General features: G+C 41.2%; 6 protein-coding genes across 6 annotated transcripts; 3 read left to right on the plus strand and 3 right to left on the minus strand.

Annotated features, from left to right (window-relative positions):
* Nucleotides 1-322: 322 nt before the first annotated feature.
* On the plus strand, nucleotides 323-12,942 carry Cbr-mup-4 (the record flags this gene model as incomplete). Its single annotated transcript, XM_002642569.1, is given in 15 exon segments — nucleotides 323-398; nucleotides 1,722-1,777; nucleotides 2,507-3,503; nucleotides 3,734-4,753; nucleotides 5,085-5,540; nucleotides 5,584-5,880; nucleotides 6,651-6,949; nucleotides 6,952-7,537; nucleotides 8,518-8,816; nucleotides 8,865-9,596; nucleotides 10,243-10,638; nucleotides 10,807-10,997; nucleotides 11,537-12,077; nucleotides 12,535-12,792; nucleotides 12,841-12,942. Coding segments are annotated over 15 exon segments (6,306 nt in total).
* Nucleotides 12,943-14,728: 1,786 nt separating this feature from the next.
* On the plus strand, nucleotides 14,729-15,577 carry CBG09179 (the record flags this gene model as incomplete). The annotated part of the gene is given in 5 exon segments (XM_002642570.2): nucleotides 14,729-14,892; nucleotides 14,911-14,926; nucleotides 15,090-15,199; nucleotides 15,246-15,361; nucleotides 15,414-15,577. The coding sequence occupies 5 exon segments, from the start codon at nucleotides 14,729-14,731 to the stop codon at nucleotides 15,575-15,577; spliced, it is 570 nt and encodes a 189-aa protein (XP_002642616.2).
* Nucleotides 15,578-15,672: 95 nt separating this feature from the next.
* Cbr-fum-1 lies at nucleotides 15,673-17,847 on the minus strand (the record flags this gene model as incomplete). Its single annotated transcript, XM_002642571.1, has 4 exons — nucleotides 15,673-15,864; nucleotides 16,314-16,481; nucleotides 16,600-17,625; nucleotides 17,758-17,847. 4 exons carry the CDS (start codon nucleotides 17,845-17,847, stop codon nucleotides 15,673-15,675), a joined length of 1,476 nt encoding a protein of 491 aa, XP_002642617.1.
* A 449-nt stretch (nucleotides 17,848-18,296) lies between these two features.
* On the minus strand, nucleotides 18,297-20,145 carry CBG09181 (the record flags this gene model as incomplete). The annotated part of the gene is made up of 4 exons (XM_002642572.2): nucleotides 18,297-18,461; nucleotides 19,250-19,675; nucleotides 19,722-19,945; nucleotides 20,073-20,145. 4 exons carry the CDS (start codon nucleotides 20,143-20,145, stop codon nucleotides 18,297-18,299), a joined length of 888 nt encoding a protein of 295 aa, XP_002642618.2.
* Nucleotides 20,146-21,126: 981 nt separating this feature from the next.
* On the plus strand, nucleotides 21,127-21,395 carry CBG26039 (the record flags this gene model as incomplete). Its single annotated transcript, XM_045244493.1, has 2 exons — nucleotides 21,127-21,198; nucleotides 21,261-21,395. The coding sequence occupies 2 exons, from the start codon at nucleotides 21,127-21,129 to the stop codon at nucleotides 21,393-21,395; spliced, it is 207 nt and encodes a 68-aa protein (XP_045098874.1).
* A 111-nt stretch (nucleotides 21,396-21,506) lies between these two features.
* Cbr-mls-1 lies at nucleotides 21,507-22,432 on the minus strand (the record flags this gene model as incomplete). Its single annotated transcript, XM_045244494.1, has 5 exons — nucleotides 21,507-21,665; nucleotides 21,713-21,844; nucleotides 21,895-22,025; nucleotides 22,072-22,214; nucleotides 22,278-22,432. 5 exons carry the CDS (start codon nucleotides 22,430-22,432, stop codon nucleotides 21,507-21,509), a joined length of 720 nt encoding a protein of 239 aa, XP_045093947.1.
* Between the last annotated feature and the right edge of the window lie 2,163 nt (nucleotides 22,433-24,595).

The following is a 24,595-nucleotide window of genomic DNA, read 5'->3' on the forward strand; positions in this document are numbered from 1 at the left end:
TTGGTTTCCTTCTTCTTCTTCTTCTCATCAGCCACACCTTCCAGATTTCTGTGTGTATGTATTTGTTTCACGTCTTCTTTTTTGGGCATTTTTCTCCTCCCACGTCTTCTCTTCTGTTGATGATGCCAATGATCAGAGAATTCGACTCCTAAACCAGTCAATTCCATATCACCTTATCTTTTTATCAACCATTTTTTTTTGGGATTCGCTTCTTTTTTTTTGTTAAATTTAAACTAACTTGTAAACAACTTTTTAAATCTTACTGTAGATTTTAAATTTTAAAAATTTTAATTAAAAAAAAAGATTTTCAGGGATCACAACCATGAGGTGGGTGCCGTTAGTGCTCCTGCCGTTGATCGCCTCGGCCGGATCCACGTATCAACATCGGCAGACTTATTGTGAGTTTTTGGAAGGCTTTTGGAAGGGTTACTGTAGGCCAAAAAGAAGGGTTACTGTAGATCAGAGAAAAGTATTACTGTAGGTCAAATATAACAATTACTGTAGGTCAAAATAAGTTCCGATTTTTCTGAGAATCCAGGTTTTTTTTGTAATTTTCAATTTTTTCAAAAATTCTCTTTTCTGAAAATGTCAATCTTTCTGGAATTAACAAAGTTTCTGAAGTTTTGAACTTTTCTAAAAAATTTTAATTTTTCTAAAATTTCCGATTTTCTTTAATTTGAGATTGTTCTGATATTTTCGATTTTTCCAAACTTCCAGAAAGTTTGGAATTTAAATTCGGGGATTTTTTAAAATCCAAAATTTTCAAAATGTTGAGAATTTTCAGAACCTTCAATGTTTTTAACACCCCTATTAGAAGGGCAGGTACACGGGCGCCTATTCGGTAGACGACCAGGAAAGCGCATACAAAAGGGGTGTCATCTTTGATTTAAATTATCTCTTTTCCTGTGAACAATGTCAAAAAGTAGTCAACTGACAAAATTTTTATCACATTATCTGCAACATTTTGTTAGTGACCATCTTTTTTCTATTTCTTACAGGAACCGAGATAAATTGCGTCAAAATAGAAGCATTTCTGACACATGTCGAATTCGCGACCGAAGGGTTCCCTAACGTTAACTCTGTTTATCTTGCTTCCTAGAAAAGATATCAAAAAAGGACGAACTGACAAAATTTTTACCATATTATCAGAAACATTTTCTTCGTTTATCACTTTATGAGGTCTCTTACATGAACCTAGATAAGTGAGCTCAAATTTAGCAACCAATGAGTAATTGGTCGGTGGCCGAGCTTTTATATTTCTAGGCCACCAACTTCATTGATGAATCTGAACTGAAAATTCCGAATTTCCCATTCCCATTCCTATAAAAACGTTTACAAGTCACACTTCTCTCTCTCCCTGAAAACTGATTAGCACTGATTGTTTTCCCAATTCCTCTTTTTTCCTTTTGTGTAATATTCCATTTGCCCTCCCCCTCTCCTTCTTCTCCGTTAGCTTCCCCTTCCATTTCTCATCTCTTTGGCATTTTCATTATCATTACCAGTCTCTCTAACAGAAGACCTTGGAGAAATAGTATAACGATCGGAGAGAGTGCCAGAGAAAAAGAGAAGGGCGTGGCGATGGGACACACCCTCTGGTGACCTTGTGTGAACACTCTAAATTGCCCATTTTTGGGCAAAATAAGAAAAATCGAAAAGGGATCGAATGACTAGAAATCGGGCGAACAGAAAATAAATTGAAATTGTGAAAAAAAAAATTTCAGCCAGCCTACAATGCCGAGTCAACGATCCTCTATCATGTAATCAGGCAAAGAGTGAGGTAAGAAAGTTCAACGGTACATAACTCGGTTCAAAATTGGCATTTCTATATGATTCAAATTGAAAAATGTGGAGCTTCGAAAGATTTACAAAATGATTTTAATTTAAATATAATCAATAAATTAGTTTTTAAGCAGGAGCCGTAAAGAAGCCGGACCAGAGGAATTCGGTCCGAGATAACGCTGGCCCGTTTGCGGCCTCTGTTTCTGACCTCGGTTTTAAGCTTTAGTCGAATTAATTCAAATTAATTTGTAGACCTTGTTAGGTTCTACATTTTTAGATGGTTTAAAAATAGCAAATTTTAGATGGTTTAAAAATAGCAATTTTGAAGCAAGTTATGATGTCAAGAACTAGCCAATCACAACTAGCCACTTTGATTTGAGCAGTCAAACTTATCGAGCGCATTATTTGACTAAAGCTCAGAATTCAAATTCATATTAGACATTAAAATTTAGAACTCAACAAGATCTACAAAATGATATTAAATTCAATTATATTGGTATGCCAAGTTATGCCTCATAGATAGTGAAAAGAAGGCTAGGCAAAATCGGCGCCTGATAGCTCTGACCTCGTTTACAGTCTCTAGCTTAAAACTGGGCGTTTTAATATAATCAAATTATATGTTTTTTGTAGAGCTTGCCAAGTTCTACATTATTCAATTTAGATTGTTTTAAAATATTAATTTTAAAGCAAGTTATGATTTTAGGAACTAAAAAGTTAAAATTTCCAGGTATGCGTCTTCGTGAATGGCCAATACCGTTGCGAGTGCCCAGTCGGAGTCTCCCGTCTTCCCGATGGTCGTTGTATGGTAGTCAATGAATGTGCCCGTCCCTCCCTAAACGCTTGCCACAAAGATGCTCAATGTATCGATCTCGCTGAAGGATACACCTGCCGTTGTAACTCTGGCTTCGCTGACACCTCACCAGACAAGGTCAACAAACCAGGACGTCAGTGTCAAAAGACAATGAACGAGTGTGGTGCCAAATCCACCTATGGAGTGGATTGCGATGAGAATGCAGCCTGTGTCGATACTCCAGAAGGCTTCCAATGTGTCTGCCAACCTGGCTACGTAGATGTCTCCACCTCCATCTCCAAACTCCCAGGAAGAAAATGCGTCGAGTCTGTAAACGAGTGTACCAATGGAGAAGCCGACTGTTCTAACAACGCTGACTGCTTCGATCGTGCCGATGGTTACGAGTGCAAGTGTCGCCCAGGATTCGTTGACGCCTCACCAAACGTCGACAAATACCCAGGAAGAGTGTGCAACAAGCCAAAGGCTCCAGAATACTACGGACAACAAAGTCGCCAGCCCCAATGCTCCGAAGGATCCGGATGCGGACCAAACGAGGAGTGCAGATTCAACACCGCAGGAGAGAAAGTGTGCCAGTGCCGTCGTGGAAGTGTCCAACAATCCAACGGAGTCTGCAAGGTCTTCAGCCAATGTGAACAGGCCAATGAATGCGATCGCAACGCCTTCTGCTCAAACACCTATGACGGACCAAAGTGTCAATGTAAGGATGGATATCTAGATGTCTCCCCGGATCCAGTGAGACTTCCCGGAAGAAAATGCCAACAGATAAAGAATGAATGTGCCGATGGCTCTCATGACTGCTCTCATCAGGCCGATTGTCAAGATACACCAACTGGATACATATGTAGTTGCAAATCCAACTGTATTGATGTCTCTTCAAGATACAATCTGCCACCAGGAAGAAAGTGTAGTGTTGGTGAGTTGAGCTTCTAGATCCTTGGGGTTCTCCAAACCTATCCCTATGTTAATTTTTCGATCTTTCTCTATCTCTTTTTCTCTTTTTAGAAATGCATCGTGATCCGGGTAAGTTCGCATGTTCATTATCTAAATTATTAGCCTAGTTAGAAAAAATTGCATGAGCTTGGCTGGTTGGGTTCCTTTCCAGAAAATTTCGCATAATTCCCTCTTCAATATTCCAATATTTAGCTGCCAATCAATGCTCTGACAAATCTCTCAACTCTTGCGACGAGAACGCCGACTGCGTTCAACTTCCCGACGGATACACCTGCAAATGCTTCTCCGGATATGTCGACGTCTCCTCCAATGCCAACCTTCCACCTGGTCGTGTTTGCACCTTGTCCACCGCTTGCCCAGCCCAGCCCACTGACTTGGTCTTCTTGATCGATGGATCCGGATCGATTGGATCCTATGTGTTCCAAACGGAAGTGCTCCGATTCTTGGCCGAGTTCACTGAGCTTTTCGATATTGCACCACAAAAGACCCGGGTGTCAGTTGTCCAGTATTCGGATCAAATCCGTCACGAGTTCGGATTAGACAACTATTCGGATAGAAAGAGTCTTCAAAACGCCATCAGAAACATTGAGTACCTTACCGGTCTCACTAGAACCGGAGCCGCTATTGAGCATGTTGCCAATGAGGCATTCAGTGAGAGAAGAGGTGCCAGACCAGTTGGACAAGTCTCAAGAGTCGCTATTGTGATCACTGATGGAAGGTCCCAGGACAACGTCACTCGTCCCTCCAACAACGCTCACAAACAAGACATCCAACTTTTCGCAGTAGGAGTCACCAACCACGTTCTTGATGCCGAACTTGAGGAGATCTCCGGATCTAAAGACCGAACCTTCCACGTATCTGGATTCGAAGATTTGAATACCCGCCTTCGCTCAGCCATCCAACGTGTCGCCTGCCCACATCAAAACAACGAAGACACCTACAACAAGGGACCATGTGATCCAAGAAATCACAATGGTTGTGATAGATCTTTGAACCAAGTCTGCCAACAGAAGAATGGAAAGTTTGTGTGCGTTTGCCCGGCTGGATTCGACATCCACCCAGTTACCAAGGTGTGTGGAGGAGATATTTGTAATCCAGAGATTGCCACGTCATGCCCGGATCCGGAGATTTGCGAGAAGACGCCATTTGGAAACTGGAGATGCACATGCCCAGCGGATTTGGGATGGAGAGACAAGTTCACTGGAGTTTGTAGTGAGTTTGTAGTGAAGGAAGCTTTTGGATGGTATAACTTTTTGGAAAATCGGTTTATCAAATTTTCTTTGTAAAGATTTTGTAGCATTTTTCAAGCGCTTTCAAACAGTACAGTTTTCATTGTTCTAGCTTTTATAGCTTCTGAGATACAGTAGTTAAAAAAAATGAAGCCAGGTTAGATAGAAATGAACTCTTATTGACCGGTACTGTATTTCTAGACATTTCTAATTGTGAGGATACTTTAAAAATACTACTGTAGTGAGTCTTGAACTTAAAGTTTTCTTAATATTTCTAATCGTAACCAACTTCAAGAATTCTCAAAATCTTCCAGAAATCGGTGAGAAAGCCCCCGAAACATCCGAAAGCACTGACGAATGCTCACCAAACGACATCCACAGCTGTCCACCAAACTCCAAGTGCGAGAAAGGAGCCGGAGGAGAGTTCATCTGTAAATGTGACGCTGGATTCCAACGAAACGGCCGCACCAACAAATGCGAAGCACCAGGAACCTGTGACCCAAGAATGCCAGAATCTTGTGATGCCAGAAAGAAGGAGAAGTGTCTTCCAGATGGCCGTGGAGCCTTCGCATGCATGTGTGATAGACACCATAAGAGACATCCAGTCACTGATATTTGCTTGATCGATGAGTGTGCCGCTGGAGTCGCTGATTGCGATCCAAACGCCAAGTGCACAGACACTGATGAGTCGTTCATCTGTACTTGTAATGAAGGATTCTTAGACAAGTCGCCAGAACAGAACAAGAAGCCTGGACGTGTTTGCTCAAAGCGTAAGTTCATTAGGATCGTCTTAACATCCTTATATCCTTCCAGAACGCAACGAATGCCTCGACGGAACTCACAACTGCTCCATGAACGCGGACTGTATCGACTTGCCAGATGGATTCCTTTGCCGATGCAAAGAAGATTTCGTCGACATCTCACCTAATCCAAGCGCCTTCGGAGGACTTGACTGCAGAGCTCTCGTCAACGAGTGCTTGATTCCGGGAGGACACAACTGCCATGAACATGCCATCTGTATTGATACCCGGGATTCTTACAAGTGTCAGTGCAAGGAAGGATATGTTGATCATGATGAGCTTCGCAATCCAGGAAGAACTTGCAAGAAGTGTGAGTAGCTTAGATCGTTCGCTCAATATTTTTTCTACGAACTCCGAGTTTTTTAAAACCATTAACATCACTTGCGGACAGCTACGCGAGCACCAACTCAGCCGACCATAAATAGCGCATATAAAAGGGGTGCCAGCTTTGACACAATTTATCTCGGTTCCTGTTAGAAATATTAAAGAGTTTTCAACTAACAAAATATTACTGATATTATGATGAATATTTTATCAGTTGACTACTTTTGGGTATATTTTACAGGAAGCAAGATAAATTGGCTCAAATAGCACCCCTTTCGGTCGCGAGTTTGGTTGAAGACCAATGGCGCGTACGAAAGGAGTGGTAACTTTGACTTAATCTATTTCGCTGCATATAAAAAAAAAATATGTATTGAAATGCATTTACAATTATGTCGAGAAATGCTTTGAAATACATTTCGCGACGCTCATGCATTGAATTTNGAGGGCGCGGANANGCATTTCAATACCAATTTTCGCTACATGAATAACCCCATTAGGCGCGAATTCAACCGACGACCAAAAGCGCATAAGAAAGGGATACCAGCTTTGACTTAATTTATCTTAGCTCCTGTAAAAGATGTTGAAAAGGTGTTAACTAACAAAATGTTTGTGATATTGTGATAGGCATTTTGTTAGTTGACTTCTTTTTGATGTCTTTAACATGAACCGAGATATATAGGTTCAAAGTTATAGGATTTTTTCTCCATGTTAGAATCGGAATTTTTGAGTGATTCAAAAATATGTCATATTTTGCAGTGAACCAAATCTGCGAATCTGGCAAACACGAATGCGACAAGAACGCCAGATGCGTCGAGAAGGGTGCCAACGACTACGAATGTGTCTGTAACGCTGGATTCATCGACAAGAGTCCATTGGTCCATCGTCCAGGACGTAAATGCGTCGAGCCAATCTGTTCGGACGACTCGAAACACGACTGCCACTCTGCTGCAATCTGTGAGGAGAATGATTCAGTTCCAGAGAAGTACACCTGCAAGTGTCGCGATGGATACCTCGATGTCGGATCAGTGATGGGCGGTGGAAAGGCTGGAAGAGAATCAAGGAACTTGTCAACGAATGCCTCTCATCCTCCCTCAACTCCTGTGATGCTGCTGCCACCTGTATCGATTTGGATGATGGATACACCTGCAAGTGTCCATTGGGATCCAAGGATGAGTCTCCAGACCCGAAGTTGCCGGGAAGATCCTGCAAGGGATTGGTGAATGAGTGCAACATTCCACACCTCAACAACTGCTCCCACTTCGCCACTTGTATAGATTTGGAAGAGGGATACGAGTGCAAGTGCAAACCAGAATACTACGATCAGCAACCAGAACAACCGGGAACTCAATGCAAATTCATTATCAATGAATGCTTGGCTGAGAATCTCAATGACTGTAGTCCAAATGCAATGTGTATTGATAAGATTGATGGTTACGAGTGCAAGTGCAAGGCTCCATTTGAGGACATGATGCCAGCCAATGCTGGAAGAATCTGTAGATTCGATGAGTGCGCCAATCCAAAGGATAACGATTGTGATAAGAACGCTATCTGTATCGATACTGATGATTCCTACACCTGTCAGTGTAAGGAAGGATTCTTCGATGAGATTTCCGATCCGAAGAAGCCGGGAAGAGTTTGCATTGGTGAGTAAGGAGAAGACAAGGTGGTACTAACTTCTCATTCTAGAGATTCTAGAAAAAAACTAGAAAAATTTTTTAATCAGTGGACCAGAACAGGTCGCCTATGGTACTGTGCATAACTCGGTTCAAACTTGAAATTTTCCTCTGAATCAAAACAATCCATTGCGATATTTAAAGACGCATAACTCAGCTCAAACTTAAAATTTCTTCCAAAGCAAAAAGTATAATATAGGATTTGACAAGAGCTACCAAATGATCCTAAATTCAATCATATCTGAATAGTGAATTTTGACTCACTATCAGAGATGGTGAAAAGATGGGTTGGCAAAATCGACCACCCCGTCTGCGCCGATCCGAGCCGCTATTGAAACTTGATATTTCTGTACAAATTTAAAACTAAGTAATATAATTTAATCAGATCTACAAATGAATATAAAACTCGACTATACTTAAATGCTCAGTTTTGGACCAGAGGCCGCAAACCATTTCAGAGCTGTTGTCGGTGGTCGATTTTGCCTACCCGTCATTTCACCGTTTCTGAGTTAATACTCGGCTATTACATATAGTTGATTTTTATATCATTTTGTAGACCTTGTTAAGATCTACATTTTACTATTTAATTCCTACAGAAATTCTAAGTTTGAGCTGAGTTATGAGTTGTCGCGTATTAGGGCGCAATTGGCGCTCACAAGGTCGACCGATTTTGCCTACCCGCCTTTCCACCATCTCTGAGACAGAACTCGAATGTCAACTATAGTTGAATTATATATCATTTTGTAGATATAATTTTCTTCTGCATTTCTCATTTTAGCCCCAAAAGAAAATCAAAGTTTGAACCGAGTTACGTCCTTGCAAACCAACTAACCACCATGCTTACCTCCCCACTCGGCCCAAAAGCCTTGGGGCCAAGAACGCTGTGTGCCACACTAGCACCACTAGCCCAGAACACTCTCTACCCCGTCTCTTAACTTTTAAAGAAGTAGGTCTCGTCATCGAAGCACCAAACCAAGCCGAAGACCCAACGACACCCGATCCAAACACCATCAAATGCGGTAACGGACTCTGCCATCTGAACCTCGGAGAAGTCTGTGTGGGCGGAGCCACCTGCGCTTGCAGACCAGGAGAAAGCCGTGATAATGATAAGGAGAAGTGTGTGCCAGTGACATCGATACCTTTGGTTGTGCGAGTGATGGAGTATGATGGAGAACCAATTCAGTATAGAACCGATTACTCGAAACCAGACACTCCGGCTCATGTGGAAATTGTGGATGCTGTTAAGAAGGTATTTATTTTTGATTCTGGTTTTCCTATTTTCATTGATAACTTTCAGAGCGTTGGAAAGATCATTGGCAAGACTGAGTTCGCTCCACGATTCGTCACCACCGATGTCAACTACATTACCAATCCAAAGGTCAAAAATAGCGATTGGGATAAGGGACTTCTTGGAAACGTCACTGTTCAACTCGCCGGAAAGGAAGACGTCGACAATTGCAGGCTCTATGAGCAATTCGCGGAGGTTGTACGAGAGATGGGAGGACGTGTGGATAGAATCAAATTGTCGGATGACGCAGACTTGGATCCATGCAGAAAGGAAGATGTGAAGAAGGGAATTCCATGTGGAAACACCTTCTGTTCCATTGAGCTTGGAGAGGAATGCATTGCTGGAAGAATCTGTGGGTGTCCAAAGGGACAGAAGAGAAGAGATGCTAGCAGTCCATGCAGAGCAGTTGAGTCCTGGAATATTCCACTCTATGTGGTCCGTGATGGACATGAGAAGATCACCTACTCTCCAGCTTTGTCTAATCCTCTGAATGACGAACATAAGGATTTGGTGACACGATTTGAGTCGGGAATCGGACAGAGTTATGATAAGACGCCACTCAAGAGCTCGTTTGTTACTGCCGAAGTCAATGAGATTGAGAATCCAGAGAGCAGAAAGAAGTCGTGGGATACTGGAATCTTGTACAACTTCACTTCGCATTTCGTGAGAGGAGGAGTCGCCGAGCCATCTAGTGTGTTCACTGAGCTCATTGATTATATTCAAAAGAGAAATAACATGGAGGTTAGTGACGTCTTGGAGCATTTTTAAAGAGCTTTTAAGCCGTACAATTTTTATTGTTCTAGCTTTTTTAGTTTCTCAGATACAGTAGTTTCCAATTATGAAAAAAATTATGACACACGCACGAAAAGGATGCTACCTTTGACTCAATTTATCTGGGTTCTTGTGAAAGATATCTAAAAATGATCAACTATCAAAATGTTTATAATAATATCAGTAACATTTTATCAATTATTAGCTTTTTGATATCTTTCACAGAAAGTGAGATAAATTCATTCAAAGTTAGCATTTATTTTAGGCGCGAATTCAGTCGACGATAAATGGGTGCAACCTCTGACTCAATTTATCTGGGTTCTTGTAAAATATAGTAAATAATGGTCAATTACCAAAATGTTTATCTTAATATCAGTAACATTTTATCAGTTAACAACTTGTTCATATCTCTCACCGGAACCGACATATATTCCATCAAAGTAAGGTGCCTTTCTGATACATCGAATCAAAGTTAAGCGACCGAATCGAATCAAAGTTAAGCGACCGAATGGTCCCTTAACTTTGATTCGATTCATCTCGGTTCTCCTAAAAGATATCAAAAAGTGGTCTACTGATAAAATTTTAATTACAAGCTTCATCAACCAAAAACTTCCAGGTCGGAAAGTCGAAGCTCTTCATCTCCCCAGAACAACTCAATCCATTCTCGACATGCTACCACTCGGACTGCCATCCAGATGCCATTTGCAAAGAAGTCGGAAAGGGCTACACATGCACTTGTCCAGACGGCTTCCGTGACTTGAATCCATCTCGTCCGGGAAGAAACTGTCTGTCGTTCCGTGGTGTCAACGAGTGTGAGAAGCCAGAGCTCAACGAGTGCTCTCCACATGCCAGATGTATCGATTTGGATTATTTGTACAAGTGTGAATGCATCCGTCCTTACGTCAATTCTGCCCTAGGAGATGCCCTTCCAGGATCCGTCTGCTCTATCGACTACTGCCAAGACGTTAACTATTGTCCACTGAACTCCACTTGCGTCAATGTCGACGAGCAGGTACTTCACATTTTTTTTTATTTCTTGGGTCTGGTTATAGATAGCTAACCTAAACTTAAATGAACTATATAGCTCCTCCAAATAACCTAGTTTTCCTCTACTAACATTTTATCCAATTTTTGGAACTCCAAACTCTACACCCTTTAATAAAAGACTTATGATGGACAGGCTCGTTGCGACTGCAAACCTGGATTTGTGGATCTCCGTAAATCAGAGCAATTGTCGACTGCCGGACTTGGAGATGCCATTTGCCTTAGAAAGTTTGATATCGATGAGTGCGCATTGGGACTTCACAACTGCTCGGCGGCTGCCACGTGTATTGATAAGAAGGATGGATATGAGTGCAAGTGTCAAGAAGGGTAAGTGCTTAACCTCTGAGAAGTTATGCTTGCTAAAAAATTATAAACTTGAATATTACGGTCAGCTACGCGGCCGGCAACCAATCCCGCATGAAAAAGGTGTGTTATCTTTGGTCTAATTTGTCTCGGTTTCTGTGAAAGATATCAAAAACCTATCAACTAATAAAATGTTTGCCTTATGTGACAAACATTTTGTCTGTTAACAACTTTTCACTATCTTTTACAGAAACTGAGATAATTGAGCTCAAAAGGAGAGCTTTCTTGAAACAACGAGTAAAGGTCCCCTAACTTTGATTTGATTTATCTTGGTTTCTGTAACAGATATTAGAAAGTGATCAACTGACAACATGTTGGAAATTTCATGGCAAACAATTTAACAATTGTCAAGCTCTAGATATCTCTAATAGGAACCGATATAACTGATTTTGAGATCAAAGCCAACACCCCTATCGGAGGCTCTCACCTCCATGTGGCTGCGTCCGCTAGAGTCAACATTTTGGAGTTTTCTGACCCCCTTACTATTCCTTCCCTTTTTCCAGATACGAAGACGGCAACCCAGCACTCCCTGGCCGAATCTGCGCCGCCCAACTCTGCGGTCTGTGCAACGGACATGGAGACTGTATCCATGACGCACAATCCGCCAATGTCACCTGCGCCTGCCTTGACGGCTACACTGGAGAATTCTGTCAGACTGCTCCATCGCAGCTTCCATTGATCCTTATGCTTCTTCTCGCTCTCCTCTTCCTCCTTCTCACTCTCCTCTGCTGCTTGTACATGTGTGCCAGATGTCGATGCTTCGGAGCACGTGGACGATCTGAAGGTTCTGCAAGTGGTCAGGAGATTCTGGGATCGGATTACTACACAATTCCACGTGCCAAATTGGCTAGACCACTGTATGGAGATGAGATGGGAGATGATCATGCTGGAGCTCTGGCTGCTTATTTGGATGATGGAGCGTCAATTTCATCGGACGGAAGTATTGAGGAGATCGAGAGAAGAGTCACGACTGATGTGACGACTAGAGAAGTTAGAACGACAACTGTCAGGGATGAGAGTGGAAATATTATTAGCCAGAGTCAGGTGAGTTTTATACAGTAATCTATTTTTTTTCAGCCCAAATATTTCGCTTCCTTTGAATGAACTTTGACTAATTTTGATTCAATTTATCTAGATTTCTGTAATAGGTATCAAAAAGTGGTCAACTGACAAAACGTTTTTCATATTATCAGCAATATTTTGTTAGTTGGTAACTATTTGACGCCTTTCATAGGAAGCGAGATAAATGGCGTCAAAAAGAGGCGCCGAGAAAAATTGAATCAAAGTTAGGGGACCTTCTGGTCGCAAACTCGGTCTAGAGAGACCCCCATTTTGACGTGTTTTATCTGAGCTACTGTAGAAGATATCAAGAAATTGTCAACTAGCGAAATGTTTATCACATTATAATAAACATTTTATCAGTTGACAACTTTTTGATATCTCTTACAGTAACCTAGAAAAATTGGCTTGAAAAAATGAAACACCAACAATTTTGTTCCAGACGGTCTCACACGGAAATCCACACGAAACCGACACTGAACAATACGGAATGATCTCATCGGATCACTACAAGACCTCAGCTTCTGAAGCCATGGACGCAGCCATGTCCGCATCGGCTTCTGGAGCCGCCTATCAGCGGAGGGGCGGAGCAATGAGCTCGTCAGCCACCAGTTCCGCATACAACCAAGGATACGCGTCGGATTCCGAGGATTCCGATGCTGGACATGCTGTCTATGATAGGACGACAAGAACGAATCAGGTATTTTTTGAAATTTCAAACAAAAAATCTTTAAATCTGAAATTCCAGTCCCACGACTTCGAGCCAGGAGCAGACCCTCGAACCGGAACCGAACGGACGAAGCGTGAATTCGTCACGAGTACCAAGGCCGAAGAAGTCAACTATTTCTAATTAAAACCATCTTTTTTTCTCAGTTACTTAGAGTCATTGCTCAGTTTTGCACAACCCTCCGGGATTACTGTACATACCCACCTTGAAATACGAAGTATCATCGCTAGCACCATTTTTCAGAATTTTCCAGATAACTTTTTCCCCATCCATCATCCTCAATATCCTGATTTGCAATCAATCCCAGTGCTCACTTTTTTCTAATTTTTAAAATTTTGTTTTTCAAAAAAATTTCAAAATTCCTGCCATTCTTCCTCCAGTTTCTTTCCTGTTTCCGAATATTTATCGATTTTTTTTCTCCTAATTTTTTTTTGATCCAATAAAAATGTTCTTTTTTTTTCTTTGAGTCAGGCTTCTTCTTCCTCTTATCAGAAATGACAAAATTGTCGCACCTCTTTTCGCTAGGAAGAAAGAGAAAACGGTGATAAAAAGTGAAAGGAGAAAACGAAGAAAATTATATTGTTTTCTTTTTTCTTGACTCATCCATTTTTCTTCTGTTTTCTGGAAGTGTTACCTTTTGACCTTTTTTCCAGATCAAACGTCATTTCAGAGAGAATTATCTATTTGTGAGTGAGTTAAAGTTTTACGACTCAGTTTTTTATCATTCAAAAAGTTGTCAAATTATCAGATCATGCGTGTTTTTTCTGGTTCCGTCTCCTGAAAAATTACTGGACTTTTTACTGACTTGCTTTGCTGTTTATGTTGTAAATGAGCTCCATTTATTTTGAGCCAATTTATCTCGGTTTTTGTGAAAGATAGCAAAAAGTTATCAACTAGCAAAATGTTTATCATAAAATTTTAAATATTTTGTTAATTTACTTCTTTTTGATATCTATCACAGGAAGCGAGATAAATTGAGTCAAAGTTAACACCCCTTTCCTGTGCGCCGTCGGTCAGCTGCTGAACGATGGCGCCCGCTAACAAATGGGTGTACTAACTTTAAGCCATGTTATCTCAGCTTCTGTGAAAGATAGCAAATAATTGTCAAATGACAAGATATTTATCAGAACAGCATAAACATTTTATCAGTTTATCACTTTTCAATATCTCTTACAATAACCTAGATAAATTGTATCAAAGTTAAGGGACCCTTTGGTCACGAGCTTGGCGGGCCGCCAGTTTGACCTGATTTATCTCGGCTCCTGTGAAAGATATGAAAAAGTGGTTGACTAACAAAACATTTATCATAAAAGTTTACATATTTTGCTAGCTGACCGTTTTATTGTATCTTTTATAGGAAGCGAGATAAATTAAGTAAAAGTTGGCTTTGTGTGCGCCATCAGTCAGGCGGTCGACCGATGTTTGAGCCAATTTATCTCGCTTCCTGTGAAAGATAGAAAAAAGCTGTTAATTGACAACGTGTTACTGATATTATGATAAATATTTTGTCAGTTGACCACTTTTTGATATCTATCACAGTAACCTAGATAAATGATGTTAAAGTTGAAGATCTGAAAATATTGCCTAAAATTTGTTTTTTGTATTTATATTCTTTTCTTTCAAACCAGCTCTTTCCAATTATATCTAATTCCAATTTCAATTTATTCTGTCACCTCTTTTTGGAATTAGCAATTCTAATTTTTTCGGCAAATCACACTTTTTTAACAACTCAAAAATCATCTCGAAAAAATGACACTAATCGCATTTAAAAATTAGGAATTTGCACGAATTTTTTCTAGATAAGCACCTCGTTTATTTAATTAATGTTTATTTAATCTTGACTCTTTCCGCTTTCAATGGAATTTTTTCATTTAAAAAATCTTTTAAAAAATGCTTTTCAGATAAAAAAATGCCTCTAGATTCGAGTCAGATGTTCTGTGCTCTATTGATCTCAATAATGCTTTCTCTTTTTATTAAATCCGTCGTTTTTCCGGAAAAAAGGAAAAGGATTCAAAAAACGGAACTGGCAAGAAAAAATAATAATACAACAGTGAATGCGGCGATGACGAATCGGTGAGTAAGCCGCGCCAGCCGCCCCCTTATAATTGCTTTTTACGTCGATTAGGGAAGTTGGCCTTGTGGCGCAGGCGGTAGTGCTGCTGTTTTGTTTTCATACGGGATTGGAGGGTCCCAAGTTCGATTCCTCCGACGACAATTATCGATTTTCTCTATTTAGAAAGTCATCCGACACCTTAAAAACCCTTCTGGAGCTGCACGACGTCATGGAGCTTCGTAACTTGTCAATGGTTGAGCTTCAAACGTTCAATGGGCAGTTTTCAAAGCTCACCGATCGTTATTGGCGGGAAATTTTCAGGAGGCAGTGGGTCAAAAATTTTTTTTTTTGAATTTTCAAAATTTTTCTTTAGAAACGACGCTCATCACCCAGACCACATCAACGTTTCACGCCTTCAAACCTCAAATATCATCACCGTTCTTGATGAGAATTTGCCGCAAGGGGCGATTCAGGAATTGACGATAACAGGTAGAATAATTCCAAATTTTTAGGAATTTTTGAATTATCGATTTTTCTCCAGGTCTGGTGCCCAAGCCATTCTCCTCACGACGGTGCGAAGTGATGCGGTATCTGCGGGAGCGGCTGTCGTCGTCGCCCAACGTCGAGTTGACATTTCAAGGCGACGCGTTGCGAATAACGAATCCAGAGAATCAGAATTCATCTGCTACTAATAAAGACGAATAAATTTTATTATACAGGGAAATTTCAATCGGGGCGGAAGAGGGCGGAGAATCAGACATTAAAAACTACGGGAAAACTAAAAATATCATTTTTGGAATTTATTTAGGTCCAAGCATGTTCTCTGGCTTGACCCATTGGGCGAACTGCTCCTCGGTGAGGATTCCAAGCTTCACGGCTTCTTGAACCAGCGTCGTGCCGTTCTTATGGGCGGTCTTGGCGATCTTGGCAGCGTTGTCGTATCCAATATGGGGGTTCAAAGCGGTGACGAGCATAAGGGACTCTCTCATGATCTGAAAAAAAAACTAGGTCACTGAAAACTAGTCCATGGGATGCTTTCTAGGCCAGCAGTGTAGTTTCTAGGCCATCAGTGAGGTTTCTAGGCCATCAGTGAGATTTCTAGGTCATCTGTGATGTTTCTAGGTCGCAAGTGAGGTTTCTAGGCCATCAGTGATGTTTCTAGGCAATCTGTGAGGTTTCTAGGCCATCCATGAAGTTTCTAGGTCATCAGTGACGTTTCTAGGCCATAATTGCAGTTTCTAGGCCACCATTGTGGTTTCGAGGCCACCGGTGAGGTTTCTAAGTAATCAGTGATTTTTCTAGGTCACTAATGAGATTTCTAGGCCACCAGTGATGTTTCTAGGCCATCAATGTAGTTTCTAGGTCGCCAGTGAGGTTTCTAGGCCATCGGTGGGCTTTCTAAGTCATCTAGGGCCTAGAAAACTAGGTCATCCCTACAAACCTTGGCAATGTTATCCTTGTTGGCGACGATTCCATCAACGCAGTGATCGGTGAAGCTGACGGCGCTGTCGGCCAACAAACGGGTCGATTGAAGGACGTTTCTGACGATCAGAGGCTTGAAGACGTTGAGCTCAAAGTGTCCGTTGGAGCCCCCAACGCTCACGGCGACCTGGAATTTTTAATTTTATTCGAAATGATGTGTTAGGAGGGTCTCGTTAGTAGGAGGCACCCCACCCCCCACCCCTCCCCCTCTAATAGAAGGGACGCTCCTGCTAATATATGCTCACCTGATTTCCCATAACCTGAGCGGCAACCATCGTAATCGCTTCGCACTGCGTTGGATTAACCTTTCCTGGCATAATCGAGCTTCCTGGCTCATTCTCTGGCAGCGACAGTTCTCCCAATCCACATCTTGGTCCGGATCCCAAGAATCGAATATCGTTTCCGATCTTCATGAAGGAGACAGCAACGGTGTTAAGGGCTCCATGAACCTCAACAAGAGCATCGTGGGCAGCAAGAGCCTCGAACTTGTTTGGCGCGGTAACAAATGGCAAGCCAGTGAGCTCAGAAACGGTAGCGGCAACCTTCTCGGCGAATCCCTTACGGGTGTTGAGCCCGGTTCCAACAGCGGTTCCTCCAGCAGCCAATTGGTAGAGACGTGGGAGGGTGGCTTCGACACGAGCGATGGAGTTGTCCAATTGTTGAACGTAGGCCGAGAATTCTTGTCCCAAAGTCAATGGAACGGCGTCTTGAGTATGAGTACGTCCGATCTTAATAATATCCTTGAATTCCTCAGCCTTGTTGTTCAAAGCAGTACGGAGCTTCTTGAGAGCAGGAAGAAGACGAGAGTTGACTTCACGGCCTACAGCGATATGCATGGCAGTTGGGAATGTATCATTGGAAGATTGGGACATGTTAACATGGTCGTTGGGGTGGACTGGCTTCTTGGATCCGAGTTCACCTCCCAAGATCTCGATGGCGCGGTTGGAAATAACCTCGTTGACGTTCATGTTCGATTGAGTTCCAGATCCAGTTTGCCAGGTGACCAATGGGAAGTGATCGTCAAGTTTTCCAGCGACAACCTCATCGGCAGCTTGGGAGATGGCGTCGGCGAGTTTTTTGTCCAAACCGAACTCGGTGTTGACTAGAGCGGCGGCCTTTTTAAGGATTCCGAATGCGTGAATCACTGGGATTGGCATACGCTCTTCGGGTCCTCCGATCTTGAAGTTCATCTGAGAACGGGCGGTTTGGGCGCCATAGTACTTGTCGGCAGGTACTTCGAGCTCGCCGAAGGTGTCGCATTCCTTGCGGATCTGCAAAGTTTAGAAATTGTAGGTTGAGACTCAAATTGGGAGAGGAAACACTGAAAACTTGCGAAAAATTCAAGTTTTTAAGAGAAAATAGTGTTTTTTTTTTCAATATTCAGACATTTCTAGAATCCTTACCTTAGCCATTGAAACAGTGGTGCGCGATAAGTGACGGGCAGTGACGAGAGACGCTCCGCGGGCAATGACGGCGCCTCCACGAGCGAGCATTCTAAAAGCGAGAGAGTGAGAATTTTGAAGAGACGCAGACAGTGAGAGAGTGGCGAGAGAAGCCAGGCGAATTCTCACGTTTCGGGTCAGAAGTTAGAGGTTTTCAAGGTCAAATCTCGACGATTTTTTCGAGAGAAATATGATCTTTGACTGTTTGAGTACACAAACAGATAAGAGAAGTGTGCGATCAGCTGGAAAATCAGGTAAAGCCGGGAAAATTGAACCAAATTAGAGGTCGAAAATGGACAAAAAATTGCTAAAAAGGTTTTTTTTCTAGAACGAAAATTAAAATTTTAAAAAATCTATGCGAAATTTAGATTCTAAATCATATAATTATGGCATCTGTATAATGCATGGAATGGGGGAACATGGAAAATCGGGTATTAAAATTGTTAAAACGGAAAATATACACAAATTCTGTACAAAATAATCAAAAACTACATTAAAATCTACATAGTAGCCGACAGATAATTAATTAATTTCTGTAAAATCGTCATGACAATATTCAAATGTTTGATGACTTCGTCGAGATGGGGAAGTTGTGATTCGGCCATGAACACGGACAGGCCTTGAGGATGTACGGTCTTTGGGACCATTTGGTACGAAGCGCAGACCTGAAAAGACGAAAAAATGAAAGACATTTCCTGAAAAAAACACAAAAAACGCCAAAAAAATTCCGACGATTTCGTGTCGAGACCTGGCCGCGTCGAAGCATGTTCTTTTAAAACTACAGTAGATTTTTTAAAGGCGCATGCTGTAATGAGGTAGGGTGTTGACACGATATCGCCGGCAAGGGTGATTTTTCAAGAATTTTCTGCTCGTTTTTGGCCTATTTTCGTCAAATTTTGGGTGTTTTTCAGCAGTTTTGATGATTTTAAAAGCAGAAAATTAGATTTTTCTATCCTCTAAACTGAAAATGCGTACTAATCGACCTAAAAAATTTGAAAAAAATTGTAAATTTGCTGAAAAAAACAAAACAAATGCTAAAAAAGGGAAAATTCCTGCGATTTCGTGGCGAGACTCAGCCACGCCAAAGCATGTTCCTTTAAAACTACAGTAGATTTTTAAAGGCGCATGTTATAATGAGGTAGGGTCTCGACACGATATCGCCGGCAAGGGTGATGATTTTTCGAGTAATTTCAGCTTGTTTTGATGAATTTTTTTCGAGAAAATCGGCGAAAACAATCAAATTCGTATGAAATCCGTGAAAATGTGATGGATTTTGATTGGATTTTCAGCTGTTTGTTAGGATTTAGAAGCTGAATTAGATTTATAAGGGCCAATTCAAGCGGATTGCATAGTCAATTGTCGAAATGAAAAAATGTAATTCTTCAAGGATTTTCAGTCCGCTTTTGATCGATTTTCTTCGAGAAAATCGTCCAAGAAAACTGAGAATGCGTACCAATCGACAGCACGAAATATAGAAAGAAATGAGCTGATCCTGTGGAAGTGGCGGCACGAATTTTCGAGTTGGCGGAAAATAGCACAACTCCAGAAGACTTCTTTTTCGGGGCAGCATGATCGAGTTTCTCGCCAACGAGATCTCATTCATTGTCACTTTGAGCTCGTCCAAAATCCGTTTTCCAGTGCTCAAACTGAACGAATCGGTGCCACCGTCTACGTTGCCACGTAGAAACTGTAGCTCTTCTTGCAAATCGCAAAGCATAATTGTCACCCGAGCAATGTGATTTCCAAGGTCTTGAAGCTGCTGAAGCTTCCATTGAACGTCGGGTTGAGCGAAGGCGCGATAGTAACCACCGCCGGCTTTCGGGTATTTTACAGTGACTTCCGCTTGAATTACATTGTCGTCAAGGAGGGTTACACTGGCCTAGAAGATTCTAGAAGTATTAAAAACTTTAAAAATCAAAAATTACTTTCAAGTTATCGGAACTTCCGGTTCTCGACATCAACTGATACTTCTCGGTGGTCCCATGACTGAAATCAATCTTCAGACGCTCGTCACACTTTGCCGATAGATTCAGAATCGTGCAGCACGTCTTCAGATGGCCGAGTGCTCCATGCAACGTCTTCTCGATGTCGTGCCGTTGAATCCAGAGGTTCTCGTCGTCCTTGTTCTGGCGGATCTTGTCGCGATCGTCTGGAATTGTTTTTTTTTTGATTTCTAGCTCAATTTTTCATGAAATTTCGTAATTTTTAGTCAATTTTAAGCTTCCTGAAGCCTCTTAAAGGTTTTTTTCAACGATTTCCCTTCATTTAAAAAATACCTTGCGGATTCGGAGACAATGGCGCTGGCGGATAATTGGTTGTTATCGTTAGACTGTGTTGTTGCCCTTCCATCTTTATTAAAACCGAAAAATCGATAAAATTCACTGAATTTTGACGATAAAGGTGTAAAAATCGCTGGAAAAACGGGTTGGGCGGAGTGCAGTGGAGCGCACTTGCAAATCTCACTTGCGAGTAAAGGAGGGGAGAAAACTTGCGTTTTGCAACTTCTTGAGAGGAAAAAAGAAGAAAAAGCAAGAAGGAAAAATAATAAAAAAAAACTTCTCAAGGGATTAGAAAAAGCGGACATCCCGACATACAGACAGAACACACCCCTCATTGACATAAATAATTTCTCTAAACTTCCAAGGAATTTTCTTCCAATTGATGCAATAAATCATCACATCTGGGTGGGAAATTGATTAGTATTCGTGTGCTCCAGAAGTGAAACTTCATCATTCGCGAACGAGAAAAACTGATGGGTTCTCCGCTTTTTCGAGGATTGATGAGGGGGATAATTTGTAAATATTCAGAGAAAATGAAGCTTTTATTTCAAAAAATCCTTGAAAAATACAATTTGCAGGCACCACCATCAGCTCTTTCCCAGGCGTATAATCCAAAGTGTTATAATTACCAAATCACATCCATGCTCAATTGCACACAGTGGCGCAGAGGCAACATCGCTGGTTACCAGGCGGCCACAGATAAAGGGGGACTGCCGAAAAACTGCTAAATGACAGCTGAAGAGGCGCAAACTGGCGAATGACTGCTAGTTGGCAGCCGAAGGAGAACCGACGGACCGTCGGCGGCGCGCGATTCGACTGCCGACTGTTCGCTTTTCGGCAGTCCGCGCCCGCCAGACGGCCCGTTTTTCGGCAGTCCCCCTCTACCTGTGGCGGTCGCGGGTTCGAGTCCTCTCTAAGCTATATACATTTTTTTTTCTTTTTTCATCTTTTAGGGTGTTCAGAAATCAAAAAATCACGAGGAAAAAAGTTTTTTTTGCACGAAACTTGCAGCAAAAACCGCAATTTTTATGATTTCGGGGGGTGGTTACCGATGCCGACCCCTCAGCGTATAAAAACCCCAAAAAGCCTAGTGAAAAATCACGATTCAACGAATCTCATCAAGGTAAGCAACTTGCTTAAAGCAAGCCAGCTCCAATTGCTGATTCACTAACTACCGTATTCCAGAAAATGAACGTCTACACTGTCTTCATGTTCGCCATTCTCGCCGTCGCCGCTGTCTCTGGACACCGTTGCCGTGGAAGTTCCTATGGAGGAGGTGGTCGTGGAGGAGGGATCGTCATCGGAGCCACGAAGGATTAAATCCATTGATGTGTTCTGTGTCTTCTGATAAAGTTTCAAGCATTTCAAGCTTCTTTTTCAACGGAGCAATTCGGACCGCGCTCTGCTGAGAAACAGCTAAACACAAAGAATTTATTGCTCAGCATTAGCTGTGAGATTAGCGAAATAGGGAAAAATGAAAGGAAGAACTGATTGAAAATTGGCGGGTACTTGTAGATGTGCCATATCCTGAACTTCACATTCCCGGAACCCCTTGGCAAATGGGTTGGACTCAATTTTCAGACTTGTTATCTGAAAAGAAACTTATTGGGTTACTGTAGTTCCTACTTTACCCTTACTCGATGGTTCTGATAAGCAGTCACTGCAATGAAATCAGTCTCTTCGAAGGAGAACGTATGGCGAGTTTTTGCTTCATCTTGCTCTATGACATGAACCCGTGGGCGGTACTTGTGCATCGAGTTGACTATGATCTGGGAAGGAACGGACATTAGGACCAACAGACACACAGAAACACTCTTACATGTCCATTGTTATCCAATTGATTGTTGGTGAGCTTCATTTTGTCAAAACTGACAGGTGACCTCATCCAATGAGCTCCACGAGCTGGGGAGTCTGAATGGACGAACATTCGACTTGGAAGCTCACTTTCTCCTGAATCTAGCTTTTATTGGGTTACTGTAGTTTTGGATATCTTCACCTGGCCCCGTAGAAATCCACTTGCTTTGATGAAACGAGTAGCGAAAACGTTTCAATTCGATGCACTCTAGATCCACCATCACCACATAGTTCTTCACTGGATCCAGCCCCGCTATTATCACGGATAGTGTTGGGAACATTCTTCTGGAATTTTTTTTTGTATTAAAGCGCATTTGAAAAGAGCAGCCTTTTGAGCTTTGGACTTACCTGCCACTCTTGGTCACGATCATTTCCGTCCCAAGACTATGAAATCGTCTCCAGAGATTTGCAGATTGCAGGAAGACACGAATCAGCCGGTCTTCGCCAATTTTTCGTTTTGGCTTCCTGGCCAGAATGGAGTCTATGGAGAAGCTTCGGTTCATTATTCTGAAATGTTAACTTCAGGGCAATTTATCTCGGTTCCTGGGAGAGATATGGAAAAGTGGTCAACTGATGAAACATTACTGATATTATTATAAATATTTTTTCAATTGAACACTACACGCTCTCCCACAAAACAATTCCAAACTGCAATTCCGAACGAAATTGCACAAAATCGCATTTTTGCGGTGTTTTTTGATTATAAAAAAGTTTTATCAGACGAATTAAAAATTCGTCCATAGAACATATAGAGAAAAAATTGCGGTTTTTTTGAGCTATAGAACTCCTAGAAATGTCAAAAACTGAAAGAGGAGATAGATTTTTTTCTGTAAAAAACTTTCAAAAATGACCATTTTTGACATTTTTTTCTTCCGGAAAACGATCATACATGAATCTATAACGACTAATTAATTTTTTAAAAATCATTTGAATCATCTTGAATCTCCACAAAATCAGATAAAAAATTCTGAAATTATGCTCTTAGACTTGCAATTGTGATCGCGCCAAACTTTTTTCTGTAGATCAAAAATTAATTTGCAGTTCGGAATTGTTCTGTGGGGGAGCGTGCATTATTTCATATCTTTTATGGGGACCCAGATAAATTGGGTCAGCGTTAGGGGACCCGAATTCAGCTTGTATGAGAAGGGCGCATACTTTGACTCAATTTATCACTGTTCCTGAGGCTGATAGCAAAAAGTGCTCAACCTATAAAATGTTACTTATATTGATATAAACATTTTGTCATATTAGAGGTGCACGCCCTTCTATTAGAGGTGCACGCCTCTCGAAGGCGCTTGAAATTACAAGAATCCTTTTTTATTTCAACCGAATTTCAAAAAATGAGTCAAAAATAGCTTTAGATTTGGTAACAGGAGACTCAAAATTGATCCATGTCTGAAAGTTGCACTATAATGATTTTGAACAAACAAATTCAGAATGAGCAATTCAAAAATATGATTTCTATCTATTTGCAATTGTTTCAATCCAATTTGGACCATTTCAGAGTAAATTTACAGTATTTTTAAACCTAATTTTTATGTATTTTTATTCAATTTGAGCTATCTAAAATGTTTTAAATTAAATTTAGTTGAATTTAGTATTATTTGGAAACTAACTTTATGTGGAACCTAGATAATAGGGATAGAAACAGCAAGAAGTAGGGTCTCCTAACTTTGAACCATTTTATCTCGATTCCTGTGAGCGATATCAATAAGTGATCAACTGATAAAATATTAGTTATTTTATGATAAACATTTTATCTGTTGACCACTTTTTTATATCTTCGCCAGGAAGCAAGATAAATTGTGTTAAAGTGCGGGCTTTCCTGATAAAGGGTGAGTGAAGGGTCCCCTATCTTTGACGCAATTTATCTCGGTTCCTGTGAAAGATAGCAAAAAATGATCAACTGATGAAGTATTAGTTATATTATGATAAACATTTTGTTAGTAGACCACTTTTGAATACCTTGTACAAGAACCGAGATAAATTGAGGCAAAGTGACCCCTTTTTGATGAAGGTCGAGTTACCGACCGGAAGGTTCTTTACCTTTGAACCATTTTATCTCAGTTCCTGTAAAATACGTTAAAAAGTTGTCAACTGACAAAATGTGAATCAAATTATCAGTAATATTTTATTAATTGACTACTATTATATACCTTTTCTAGGAACTGAGATAAATTACTTCAAAGTTAGAGCTACTACTTTCAAAGTCGCTCAACACACTAGCATATGAAAGAAAACTATTTCAAAGACAAAATAGAAGTTCTGGATCTCATCAAGATGCAATTCCTCTCCTAATAGTCACTCATCTCAGCCGAGAAAACAAAACGAGCCGATTGGTGATTCCCAATGAAAGCTCCCAGTGTCTTGTCGATTTCCATATGTCTTTATCTCACAAAAACTTGAAGCTCCCCCTACATCTGGCAGTTTGTCGTCGTTGTCATCTCCAACAGCACACACATCTACCGTAATCCCCTTCCATCAATTTGTCATTTCATTCTCGTCCTGGACACGTGTGCGGGGCAATTGATGAGCAATCGGAGTTGGTGGTGGTGGGTGTGTGCAATTTGATAGTGTTTTACGATCATTTTATTTTAGCAGGGGAATTCGAGAGGATTAGAAAGGGCTTTCTGGATTTTTACTGATATCGGATCCTTGATTATGTC

This window comes from Caenorhabditis briggsae, assembly GCF_000004555.2.
Source record: "Caenorhabditis briggsae complete genome, chrIII, whole genome shotgun sequence".
Taxonomy (NCBI): Eukaryota; Metazoa; Nematoda; class Chromadorea; order Rhabditida; family Rhabditidae; genus Caenorhabditis; species Caenorhabditis briggsae.